Below are 13,525 nucleotides of genomic sequence, written 5' to 3'. Positions count from 1 at the left end.
CATAGGAACGCAGGAACGCAGGAACACAGGAAGTTAACCCCTTCCACCTTTTGCAAAGTTTAGGAACATGGGAAGTTTCCTTATACCAAGTCACACTGTAGATTCATCTTGCTCAGGATTACCTACAATGGTTGTGGCCAATGCTTTTTGGGGGGGCGGGGTATGCAAGGGTACGCATAGCCCTAAACATTTTGTGAATCTTTGTACTTTTGTCCATTTACTGTATTTATTTTTTCCTGATTTGAACTATAAAATGGTGATGTTCTGCAGTCAAAATAAGAGTACCCCTAAATATTTTTTTAAGAAAAAAAAGCACTTGTTGTGGCTCTTCAGGGTTGAGGACAAAAGACTTTCCCAACTTTATGTAGAGATGCCTCTGAATGAAAAACTTTCCCTTTGTAGGACTTACTAAAACTCTGTTGACTCCAGATCAGCATTTAGTCAACATTCAAAGCTACTCCTTTGTGAGCTTGGTGCTTGTTATCTCCTGTTTTTGCTAGTTGTGGTCCTGGTCATCTGCTGTCTAACTTGGTGCCTTTTCCCATGCTTGGCCGAAATACTCGCGCAAACCTGCGTCTAAGATGGGAGGCAGATTTGGAAGAGACCTCAAGAATCATCTAGCTCAACCTTCCCACCATGCATAAATAAATAAAATCTGTCAAATGATGATGTACAAAAGAACCAGGTCCACGATTCCAAAAGATGGGATTCCAGATTGGACAAAAGGTTGCATCCAACCAAGTCCTACTCAAAAGTAACACACTGAAATTCATGGACCTAGGTTAGTCATGACTACCGCCATCAATGGGTCTACTTTGAGTAGGACTAACACTGGATACAATCCACCTCTCTTCCCTCCCCCACAAAAAAACCCTGTTACAGGTGTCGGAAGATCTTAAGAATTTATACATAATTTTGAGTTGAGTCTCTATACATTTCTCGTAATCAAGATACAATATACCATATATGAGTATCATCTGTACAAATAAGCCTATACATATACATATATAAATAAATTCTGTATAATAAGACACCAGGTGTTTTATGCAATGTTGTAGCAGCATCTTCTATTTACAAGCTTAGACAAGGAGCTGGCCAGAATCTTCCTTCTCTGTCGCTTTCCTTGGGTAAGCAGAATTGTTCCTACGCAGAGGGGCTGCAGTGCACTCGTTTCTTACAGGCTGCTCCTGGCCCCGCAACCACCTGCTTTTCAGGGAATGGTTTCTTAGGGGCTGCCGTCTGCAGACAGAGAAGGGAAGATACAGAGCAAAACGCATGTGTGTGCTTCTACATTTATACTTCAGCAAAAACGGCGAGTCAAATGCCTGTCAAAAACCAGCTTGCGGGGATAGGGGCAAAGAGCAACCGAGTAGGATTGAATTCTCCACAAAGGGTAACTTGAAGGGTTTCAGTCCTGCTTTCTGCAAGCTCTCAGCACACCAGTGACTTCCCTGTGGATGTACTCAAACCAAGCAGGGTTAAACTCTCTGCCCATCATCGGATGAACTCAGGGATGGGCGTACCAGCAGGATCCTCCCGGGGAAAATGCTCACACACCCAAACCAAGCAGGACCAAAATCCTTGCCTATCAGATGATGTGCGAGGAGCTCAATCTTGCTGCTGCATTCCTACCTGCCCCACACCGGATATCACATATGATGCCAGTTGTGGGGCAAGTGGTGTGGTTTGGGGAAAACAGCCTGGTGGGCCAGGAACACACAAAACAAAGTTGAAGGCTTTCTGAAAAAGCAAGCAGGTTTCCACCAATGATATCCCTGCTCTTCAGGACCCCCCCCCCCCACTTTTATTATCCAACTATCTTCATTTATGTCTTGTTGGCTAAGAGGCACTCTTACTACACTGGCCGGGCAATTTCCTACCTTGCTATCCCTGAATTTCAGAGTGCAGGCGTAACATGACGAAATCTCACTCTTCCTCTCCTCTAACTGATTCTAGGGTGGAAACAGCAAGGAACAAATGGCAAATCTCTCTCTGGCAAAGCAACACAGCTAAGAAACAATGCAGCCGTTGCTTTTCTCCGAGCTGGGTTGGTTGAGTGCGCTGGAATAAGTCTCTGTGTTTTCAGTTAAACTGGCAGGGATGTAAGTCAGTGAAGGACTGCAGCCTAAAGCAATTAGGAATGTACACTTGTGTATATAATTGTCACCAAACTCAGTTTGCAAGTCAAGCCCCAGCAACCTGCTGCCTTTAATAAGAGAGAGAGAGATGCCCTAACAATACTCCATCTCTAGCATCGGGGATTAGGACAGAACTCGATGGCGTGTGACTATGGGTTTTCTCCAAGTACAGGGATTTCTCATTCCTTGCTCCTAAGTGATGCCTCCAAGTCTGTTCACCCTACAGAAATGCAGAAAGAGAAAGGCTGCTTCCATACTAAGGTCTCCTTAATGCTGTGGAGGAGATGCTTTTCAGCAGTCAAGCTGAACGTGGAACGGAAATGGCACTTAAGATAGTGCCAATAGATCTGGAAATGTCTATCCAAGATGCTTCTATCATGTTCGTTCACAAGTAAGTTCCATTCTGCAAAGGTTGCCTGCAACTTAAATTAAAAGCTTTCCCTGCTTGCGTTGTTACTCACTCCCTGGTTCAGTGCAGCCACAGGATTATTGATCAATTCCCCCCCAATTAGCAAGTTTAAGAGCATGAAGGAAATAAATAAGGAGAGCAGACCAATAAAACCACTCTCCAGGGAACAGGAGCTCATTAATTAAGCAGCAACTAGTGCTGAACAGGAAGCAATTACAGGGGGCGAAGCTGAAAGAAGGAAGTTTCTAATTAGAGGAACAGAAGTCCTGAAGGCCCTCAGCAGCACTTTCCTAATCAACAGGTGCTGCAGTTGCATTTTAAAAGGAGGTTGGTCATCGCAGATCAGGAGAGAGACAGAGAATGCAACATATTGGTGATGGCATTGTATGACTTTTCTGCAAAAAGTGACTGAAAGAGGGGTAGTAATTTCAGCTGAAACAGCTAATGTAGACGAGACAGTTCTGATTGTAGCAGAGTGCTTTACATGCAGAAGGTCCCAAGCTCAATCCCTGACATTTTCAGGTAGGGCTAGGACAGAGCCCTGTCTGACACTTTGGACAGCTGCTGCCAGCCAAGGCAGACAATACAGAACTAGATGGAAACATAATATAATTTGGCATACAATAAGCTTCCTTATTGGGACGTGGGTGGCACTGTGGGTTAAACCACAGAGGCTAGGACCTGCCGATCAGAAGGTTGGTGGTTCGAATCCCCGCTTGTCCCCGCTTCTGCCAACCTAGCAGTTCGAAAGCACGTCAAAGTGCAAGTAGATAAATAGGTACCGCTCCAGTAGGAAGGTAAACGGTGTTTCCGTGCACTGCTCTGGTTCGCCAGAAACGGCTTAGTCATGCTGGCCACATGACCCGGAAGCTGTACGCCAGCTCCCTCGGCAAATAAAGTGAGATGAACGCCGAAACCCCAGAGTCGGTCACAACTGGTCAGGGGTCCCTTTACCTTTAAGCTTCCTACAGTGTGCTGCTGAATGGTAAGACAACCTGTTGCATAGTGGCCTTAGCTGGCATTGTCTTGTTTAGTGGGCAGGTGGTCTACAGACTGGCCAGCGCAACCCACATGCCCCTGACACTGAAAATCAGATGGCGGCTCGTGCAACCAGGAGGATCCCCAATCCTGATACTCGTGGCCATGGAAGACAAGCAGACCAGGAGAGTCTTCCTCTCCCCAAAACTCACCCTTACATTTAAGCACTAGCCTGGATGCCATAGGCGACCAGGGGTAGCATGTGGGTGAGCACACAGAGTTCCATGCAGAAGAGTGAGGGGCTGGCAGGAGAATGTTCCATCCCTCCTCTACAGCCAATGGGAAACCAAGCGGGATGCTAGGGGGAAAAAGCCCCTTCCTTGGCACCAAGCAGTACACAGCTCTCCATTACCCTTTCTGCGGGGAAGTAGTACTGTATCTTTTTCTGCAGTCTAGGAACTTGATGGGGGCGGGCTTACTTACAAGGCTGCTTGAACTAGCTTCTGTGCAAAGGGTCCCTATGTGGAAAAGACTTTCTCTGTCCCTTCTGCCTCCTGCCCCCAATTGACTACATTCTGTTCTCCTTTCGCCCCGTGAATGAAGCTGAGCTGGATTCTCCCCCTGGGATGATGGTGACCCTTCAAGATTTGGCCCTATGGGGATGGCACACACACCTTCCCCATTGCTCAGCTAGTTCTCCTCCCCATAATACAAACCCAGCAGCTGCCTGGAAGATGCTGTCAAACGACACCTGCCCAAGTGCAGAGGTTGCTAAAGGGTCTTCACACCAGCAGTGTAGCTGTGCAGAGGTGGCGCTGTGGATCTCTGTTACCTACCTTATGCTGTTTGAGAGCCCTGTTCAGCTTCTTCTCCTGAGTCAGCTGCAATTTAGTCCTCTCCAGAGCTTCTTTCAGCAAAGCCTTCTCTTCAGCTTCTCGGTAGATCTTGTCAGCCAATTTGGCCAGCTCAGACTGGCAGGCTTGCAGAGTCTGCTTGTTTGTCCTGTGCGATGAGACAGACAGGGTAGCTGGAAGTTGGTGTGTTGCAAACCACATTATAAAAGGGAAACATCACTCTGAAGCTTACAATAAGTGAAATCTGCAAGTCATTAGAAGTTACTAATCAACAAAAACTTAGTAACCAGTGCTTGGAATTACCAAAAGCACTCCTGCTTGGTCACCTACAGGAACTCTTTACACGCCTAGAGATAATGTTCAGGCATGAGGCTATATTTAACTGCACTAAGGACGCCGCTGAGTGGATGGTAAAGAAACACCCAGAAAAAATGAATACATGCCACCACCCCTCCTAATAAATGGAATGAGCTTCAATCATGACAAATTTATCAAGCACTACCTTATCTATTTCATTTTGTTTCTGAATCCCTTTCCATGAAACAGTTCAAAATTAACAGAAACATGATAAAATCATTAATTAAAAAATGAAGAATAAAAATATATATAAAAATAATTTAAAATCCAATACAGACGCAGACTGAGTTAATTAAGAGTCTCCCCTTAATTAAAGGGCTGGTGCCATGCCATTTTTATTGCAATCATTTCTTTTTTTAAAAAATAGACTATATATATATATATATATATATATATATATGCTTTCGTAGATTTTCACGGGTACAGGAATGCAGGTTTTGGTGTCCTCGGGTGAGAAACACCCTCACAACATGAACAAGCGTGACGACACATCCCGCTTGCCAGACATCTGGAAATTAGCCCTCTCCACAAAAACTGACACCAGATCCAGAGGCACACAGAACGCCAACACCAATCAACCACACCAGACCCAAACCCAGACCCTCTCCACAGATGAATTACTGACACCATCCAGTAGCCAATCCATGGTGGCACCTCCGGATGCTGCACCCCCCTGCAATCCCTACACAGATCTGGCTGACACAAGCCACAAAACCACAGCTCGCCCCTATACACGAAGCCAAGCCAAAGCACAACTAAGTGCAATACAGCCATCTTCTCAGGAAAACTCTTCACAAAGTTCAAGAGGTCAAGACACAAAGACTTTAGCAACTAATCCACACCTAATGACCCACCTAAGTGGTACTCAGGATATCACTCAAGAAATCACTCAAGGTATCTCTCAAGTAATTAAGGAACAAAAGAAGAAAAGGCACACTAGCCTGGGAACTTCCTCTCTGCCCAGAACATTGGAGGCTAGACACCACACCCCCTCTACAGTATTTATAGGAACTCAAACATTGAGATCCCGCTCTGTTCCAGTAACAAGAAGCCGAAAGCACCAGCCTGAAGATGACGAGTGAGACCTCGTCGAAACGTCGCCTAGACACCCCAACTTTTACACGGGAAGACACCCGAGGACACCAAAACCTGCATATATATATATATATATATATATATATATATGAAGAGAGAAGAGAGATAAAGAGAGAGTTTTAATTCTATTAATGTTTAGTTGTTTTTGAATGACTGGTTTCCCGCTCTCCTATGTTTTTAGCTGTTCTTATTTTAGCTGTAAGCTGACTTGAGTCTGTCAAGGAAAAAGGCGGGGCATAAATAAAAAAAGAAAGGTGCCCAAAAGACAGTGTGCGCGCACGTCACCTTTGTACCTGAACTGCCCGACGTCCCTTTCGTACTCTTTCAGCAGCGACTCTTTCCTCTCGAGGCGATCCTTGAGCTTCCTGATCTTGTCGAAGAGCAGTTCGAGGTCCTTCTGTCGTCGCACCCCGAGCTTCTCCCTCTCATCGTAAGGAAGGTGCTTCACAGTCTGCATCCCTGTCAGCTCCTTGACGTTCACCAGGTTGGCGAGATCCTGGATCAGGTTGAGGTACTGGAGGGAAAGAGTAGGGAGCAAACTATTGGCGAGAATGGCATGCTTTCCCCTAGCTGGAAAAAGAACCCCCACTCTGAAATCAAGCAGAAGTCTTTGCTTTGCATTACCACTAAAGCTGCAGAGCTAAGCGAGTGACTCACTTGTGTTCCTGATTCACCCACCTGTAATCCATAGGAGGGCTATGATCAGGGTACCTTTTTGAGCCTGAGGGCCGTACTCCCTTATGGGTAACCTTCTGGGGGCCACATGTCAGCGATGGGTAGGGCCAGAGGCAGAATTGGGTGCAGCCACAGATATGACTCTTACCCTTCTTATGTCAGAAGTTTCTACACACAGCAGACCCTACATACATCTCCCTGTATAGTCCACCAAGGCAGACATACTTGAGCCAGAGGAAGGAAGTGGAGGTGGCCTGGCAGGAGTTCAGGTAAGAGAAGCCTGGAGGGCCACATTTGGCCCCCCGAGTCCGAGGTTTCTCAGCCCTGATGCAAATGAAGGTCAGTGTCAACTTCTGGCACCTTTGGGAATTTGCTGAAGCCAAGCTGCCCTGGAAGGACATGCCCAGCTGACCCCAAGCCATGGTGGTAGAGGATGGTTCTGGGCATTGTGGTAGATTTTTTTTTAAAAAATTGGGTTGCTCATAGCCACGTCCTGCAGCCTGCAATGCGGCTGCCTGCTGGCAGTCTTGCCACCATGGCAAGGGTAAGCCTGCTGAAGGCAGGGGATGGGGTGGGTACTTGAGGGCACTTGCTGATGGGCGGGCTCAAACCTGACACAATCGCTGATGTAAGCACATGGTAATAACAGTATTTGTAGCACGCTCTCTTGGGAGCACATCTCTGCCCCTAGACACAGATCAGGAGAGGAGTGCATGCTGTGATGTCCTCTGCAACATAAAGCCCCCCCCCCCCCAAGTACTTTAACACATTCTTCATTTTCATACCATGTTCTCACTGAGGTCTAAAGCGTCAGCCATTTCCAGCTTCGCAGTCCTCTCTATGGTCAAGTTGGGATCTGTTCTGGAAACACTGCTTTGAAGCTGGGAGGGTAAAGGAAATAGAATCATAGCATTGTAGCGTTGTGGAAAAGACTCCAACCCCCTGCAATGCAGGAATCACACCTAAAGAATCCATAACAGATGACTGACCCACTCTCTGTTTAAAAACCTCTAAGGAAGGAGAGTCCACCACCTTCTGAGGGAGCCCATTCCACTGCCAAACAGCTCTTACTGTCAGAAAGTTCTTCCTAATGTGAAATAATGTATTCTGAAATATTCAGAATAGATTATCGAGGTGGGAGCTACGACCAAAAAGACATCAACAAATATTCTTCCTTCCTTCCTTTCATGACACGTTTTCTAAAGAAAGCATCACCAGGATACCGTGCATTGTTCAGTTTACCTGATTGGCATCCGCTGCTGTCATCAAGGTTGTCACCTGCTCCTTCTCTGTTCTTTCATCTCCCTTCTCAGCTGGGCCTTTTTTAAGCACTCTAAGTGGCTCTCCAATTCTCTCTTCAAAACCTGAGAAAGAGAAGTCATCGTACCGTGCCACTTCCCGTTTCACTTGAAACACATTAAACACGTTTTGCACGGGATGAAAGATTCCAGGGACAGAGGACGAAGACTATGGGGTGGAGTGCTTGGGACTAGGGCAGGACAGGCCCAGGCTCAAATCTCTGCCCAGCTGCGAAGCTCACTTGGTGATCTGGCTAGACACTTTCTATCTCACATGAAACTCAAAATTCAACTGGAGAAGTGGTGAGCAGGTGTTCAATCCTTTACACACACGCACAGTGGCAATTCATTAAATTGCTCTCTTTCTATTAATTCACAGAATGGGTGGTGGATGCCAGTGGTGGATGCAGCCAGAGGCTGAAGGGGGTGGAGCAACAAATGTGAATTTTTACCTCTTTGAGTATCTGCAGACACTTGCACCGTTCTCTCTGTTCTCCACCCGGGCAAGCAAGGAGCATTATTAGACTTCAAAGACTTAGTCCCACCAAGCAAAATTACTCAAGAGGGTGCAAAGCAGGATTGGTGAGGGGCATAGCTTGGGGAGAAGGGGTGTTGCTGGGGAGCATCCCAAGGGCCAGATAGAGGCTTGGAGGGCCACATTTGGCTCCTGGGTCTGAGGATCTCCACCCCTGCTATAGAAGTTTCTGACACAAGGATATGGTGATGTCTATTCTGGGTCCCTGGAAAAGCCCACAGAGCAAGGCAGGTGTTGCAGTGCTATGAAGAACTCCTCATGAGCAACTTCTCATGAGGTGGAACTTAGCCCTTTTGAGCATTTGTACCTGAATTTAAAGGCATGTAGTAGCTCCGCTAACAAGTTACTTGTGACCATGTGTGTGTTTTACACTAGACCTGTGCAGGTGTTTCAAGGAGAGAAGTCTTATAGCAATGCTTGGTTTCTTACTGCTGTTTCATCCCACAAATTCATCCCACAACTTGCAAAAGCTAACTGCACAAATCACTGCCTGCAAGCGTTCCATGAAATGTAGCACTCACCCAATGGGTGACCCCTTTCTAGCATTCTGACTCTTTGCCGCAGCTCAGCCAGGGCGCCTTTCTGGCGACTGATGATTTCCTCATGTCTGGAGCCTTTGCATCTTGCTCCCAGATCAGCCAGGCTCACGGATGATACCTGAAGGAAACAGGCTCAGGTTAATAATTCTCTTCTGAGGCAACAAGGTGATAAGGGCTCCCTCTGGGCAACTCGGCTTCCATGTGGATTCCTCAATGCAGAAATTACAAAAGGCGCTACATGAAAAGGGGAAGAAGGTCACCCTCAAAGAGTTCCATTTTTTAAAAACGGGGAAGTAGTTCTCTTGCATCAAAATGCCTTGGCAATGTTTCAGCTCACAATATAGGGAACAGAGACTGACAGAAACCTCAGGGCACCATCTTGATTTTACAACATCAGCTAAGCTTGGTTCCTGTTTTTTATCTTTCCTTATCTCTGCAATTCTCCCCCCTCCCTCCACTCTGCATGCACACACATTTTTTTTCTCTCCCTTAAACAAATCCTTTGCTCTCCTATTAGATCTTCTGAGAGCCCATTTATTTTTTACCTAGTTTATCAAAGTTTTCTTTTTAAAAATTCCAAATAGACACATTTTTAACAAAGCAGAGGCGTATTATTGATTTTATAGGTATACAGTTTTTTAAGTGTTCAGGATTTGAGTATACAAATGGAAATAGTTTATAATATGTTTTGTATACAGAAATTATAGTAATGAACGAATTAAATTAATATATATATATATTTCTCTGTCCTTTTAAAAAATCAGAGTAAGAAACCCCAAAGTCCACCCTAATCCCCCAATGAAAAGGAACTATTCTTGTCCAAATTGCTTAGCAGACGCAGCTAATTAGTTACTGCTACATATGGCCCAGAAAAGACTTTGGCTTTCCTTAGGGTGGATAAAACTGTTATTTTCAAAGGACCTAGGACCATAAAACCACTCTGCTTTGTGTGCACTTGTGCAAGTATTTGTGAAATAAAATGGGAGCACCTGAGCACGTCCCTTTTTATTTTCTCCCACAAGCTGCCTTTCCAACTCTAATGAGCAATTACAATCACACTTAGCAGTTAACAAGACTTCACATTTTGCAAAGCGCTATAAAAACATTTGCCGGTTACCTATCACAACATGCCTGGATGATAGATACTTAATGAGAATCAAGTTACATGGGACAGGAGATAAATGTTATGGAGATAAAAGTCATGTGCTGCTGCTTGAGCTGCTGGGGGTTGCCTCCTCTTGGGGAACAATCCTGCACCAGCTCCATTGAGGTTCTGTTGGACAGAACAACAGGCTTCTGGGTCCTGCTCCATCCACCCAAGATGAAGAAGTTCTTTGCCCAGTTCAGCTGGGCTTCACAGCAGCTGTACTGGAACCCTGATGCTGCAGCATCAATGGCAGTTACTTGTACTAGCAACACGGACAGGGCTGGTTCCTATTACTGGAGCTGAAGGGCAAGCTGACCTACCTACTGTGCAAAGGCTCTGTGTTTCGTGTCTTCACCAGATGGGAAGACAGCAGGCTGCATGAATGCAAAGTGCCACATGAATACCGGAGAGTGGTTAAGCTACGACATGACCAATCTGCTCCCCTGAGCAGGTATCAGTTTACAGGTAAGGGCTTGCACAACCTGTTGTTAACAGTGCAAGTGGTAGCCCCTGGTTCAAATCTCAACTCTCGCTAATTGGCTGTACGCAAGTCACTAGCACTCAGTTTCAACAGTTCCATCTGCAAAATGGGGATAATAAGATGGCTCAGTTTGCAGGATCGTCATAAGGAATGCAGGAAGCTGCTGCAGACAGAGTCAGATCATGGGTGCGGCTAGTACTATCTGCACCAGCAAAGGAGAACCTCCAGCCCGTGGGTCTAATTAGGCTAGGGTTACCAGACGTCCCTGGATTTGCAAACCTGTCCCTAGACAAATTCTGTCCCTGGAATGTCCCCAGATTTGCAAATCTGTCCCCGGGAAACGTGGCAGTGGCAGCCTCAGCAGCCCAGAGCCAGCCTGGTGGCGCAGTTGGCTCTGGCTGGCTTCAGGAGCTGCTCACTGCTGCTGCCACTGCCGAAGGGGAACCAGGAATGTCTGGCGGTGCAGATCTCTTGCCCCCTTCCCCCTTTGTTTTGACAGATCAGGGGAGGCTCAGGAGTCACGGGCAGGCGGGCGCTGCCCAGGAGGGGCACAAGGTGCATGGTTTCTCTGCCAGGCAAGGTGCAAAGCCCTTCTTTTACACCCTGTGAAACATAAATGTGCCGGGTTTTTTTTTTAAAAAAACTGAGCAACAGCCGCCCGCCCATGACTCCCAGGCCTCCCCCGATCAGTCAAAACAAAGGAGGAATGAGGCAGGAGATCGGGGGAGGCTTAGGAGTCATGGGCGGCGGCACGCCATTGCCCAGTTTTTTAAAAACTCTGCGCATTTATGTTTCACAGGTTGCGAAAGAAGGGCTTTGCACCTTTATACAATATGTATGTGTGCTCGTGTATTTTGCCTCACCATCCCCACTACTGACTCCCTGTTGCTACTCAGCTTTTTTAAAAAAAAGTGTCCCTGGATTCATTGAAAAAAAATCTGGTGACCATAAATTAGGCCCCCAATTTGGCCAAGCCTTGCCCACTTGCTCTGCACCTTACACCATATATAATGCAGGGAAAAGACAGAGCTGGTTTACACTGACTGGCAACAACACTAAAAGACTTCAAACAGAAGCATTTTCTAGCCCAACTTCGAGGTGCCAGGGACTGCACATGCAACCTGTCACGTTCCAAACAGGCAATGCCTCCCTTCCCTGAATATTAATGAGACCGTGTAGGTTATGTGAACGCTCATCGTTAGGATCATCGCTTGGTGAGATTTGCGGGGTCTCACTTAGTCAGGCTCTGGGTACGCTGTCATTTTTCTAGGTTACAATGGATCATTACAGGCACAAAATGACATTTTGGCAATGCTGACTCATTCAACAGCTTTAGAGCAATTAAAAATAAAGAGCCTCTTCACTCACTTTGTTTGCTTCCAACAGGCACAATTCTTTTGGAGCAAGATGTCATGGTCTGGTTGGACACAGAGGACTTATGGGAGGAACCAGCTGGGAAAACCCAAGGGAAAAAGGCTCCGAGCCTGGGGATTGGCGGTGGCACGATGATGAATGGTCAGGGGGAGAAAATTGGGAAGAGGTGTTGTAAGCTGAAGAGGTAGCAGGGCTTAGTGAGCCGGGAGAATTTGTAGCAGAGAAAAGTCCAGAATCAGAGGCAGAAGCTGAAGCAGAAGAATGGAAGGAGGGAGGCCAAGAGACAGAGATGAGTCACGCTGGAGAAGAGCCATGAGGGTCTCCCCTTTGTGCTGTGACAAGCTCCCCTCTCCTCTGGTCTCCCAGAACCAGAAGAGGCATGAAAAGGGTGGAGGGGACTATGTCTGCATGCAGGTGCAGTCTCTGGTTCCCTGGAAAAGCCCTGGAGAGGAGGGAACTTAGGTGATAAGAGGTGGGGACTTTCAGTCTTGACAACTGATTTTCATAGAGGAAGACCACCGAGAATGAGCTGCTGTGCTCAATAGGCCTGACACTCAACCATGTCTGTGACACAAGGGTGGGGAACCTCAGCCCCAGGGGCCAAGTCATGCCACCCTCTTCCCAAGCCACATCCCTCCCCTCTGACAAGTAACTCCTGAAAACCTGCCCACAAAGGAATTCACCTTTGGGCAAAAAAAAAAAGTCCTCCACCTTTGTCCTGCTGGCACAGAGATGAGCAGTTGGAACCAATCAGCCATGTGGCTGTTTCAAGACAAGATTCCTGACCAAGTGCAATCCCTAGCACACCAAATTTGGGCTAGAAAAGACCCCTATCTAAAACCTTTCAGCACTGGTGAGTGTAGACCAGCTCCACCTTATAGCTGCCTGACACCCGACATTGTATATACGGCGTCAGGGTAGAGTAGATGGTCAAGGCTTAGCCATATGCAGGAGAGTTCCCCACCAGTACTACCAGAGTGCTCCGCAGTGTTCCCTGCTTCGAGTGCCACTTGCCTTCTTGCTTGTGGGGGCTTCGTCCGGGGTGGAGGACCTTGTCTGCACGCTCTTGTGCTGCGCAATTTTCTTGGGCTCATCTGCCTTTTCCTTCCTCTCTGTCGCCAGCTCCTGCAGCTTCCCTCTGATGTTCCTGCACTCCAAAAAGGAAGAGGGGAAGGAGGAGGAGAAGTTGTTGCTAAAGGAGAATGATGGGTGGTAGAGTCAACCTACTGGCTGAACAAGCCCAACAACATCTACTGGGTCTGGGACCAGCTTTCTATAGGCTTTTCCATCCCTTTTGACTCCACTTTTTAAAATTAAGATATCAAGGGGCTACAGCTGGGACCTTTCACCTGTACTGCCAAAGCTACCACCATCACCAGGAAAGAGTTTTTAAAACACATGGTTCTGGTGCGGCTGTATTTAGTGCAGCCCATCCAAGGGAGCCCCCCCCCCCCACTTGCAGCAATGGTCTCACACCAGAGATCAGTCTGGCATAGTGCTAAGAGTAATCAGGCTGGGACTGAGGAGACATGGGTTCAAATACTCTGCCACAAAACTTGCTGGGCGGCCCTGGGCTAGTCACTATCTCTCAGCTGAACCAACCTCATAGGGTTGTTGTGAGGGCAGGTCTGAGAGGGAACCATCA

General features: G+C 47.0%; 1 protein-coding gene across 15 annotated transcripts in view; it reads right to left on the bottom strand.

The window, feature by feature from the left end:
- Positions 1 to 888: 888 nt before the first annotated feature.
- FHAD1 (forkhead associated phosphopeptide binding domain 1) overlaps positions 889 to 13,525 on the bottom strand; it is a 38,529-nt gene continuing 25,892 nt past the window's right edge. For 8 of the 15 annotated variants that reach the window (XM_083752430.1, XM_083752433.1, XM_083752442.1 and 5 more), the window contains 7 exons: positions 12,895 to 13,027; positions 8,861 to 8,996; positions 7,749 to 7,870; positions 7,292 to 7,387; positions 6,125 to 6,345; positions 4,362 to 4,527; positions 889 to 1,239 (listed from right to left, as the gene is read on the bottom strand). In XM_083752430.1, coding sequence (XP_083608556.1) covers positions 1,144 to 1,239; positions 4,362 to 4,527; positions 6,125 to 6,345; positions 7,292 to 7,387; positions 7,749 to 7,870; positions 8,861 to 8,996; positions 12,895 to 13,027 — 970 coding nt within the window. In that variant the 3' untranslated portion in view covers positions 889 to 1,143. Of the gene's footprint in view, positions 1,240 to 1,880; positions 1,953 to 4,361; positions 4,528 to 6,124; positions 6,346 to 7,291; positions 7,388 to 7,748; positions 7,871 to 8,860; positions 8,997 to 12,894; positions 13,028 to 13,525 lie in introns of all 15 variants that reach the window. The other 7 variants (XM_083752440.1, XM_083752429.1, XM_083752438.1 and 4 more) reach the window with 1 other exon arrangement.

This window comes from Podarcis gaigeae (assembly GCF_964106915.1).
Source record: "Podarcis gaigeae genome assembly, chromosome: 8".
Taxonomy (NCBI): domain Eukaryota; kingdom Metazoa; phylum Chordata; class Lepidosauria; order Squamata; family Lacertidae; genus Podarcis; species Podarcis gaigeae.
Note: the sequence above shows the minus strand (reverse complement) of the source record. Positions and strands in the feature narration are given on the sequence as shown.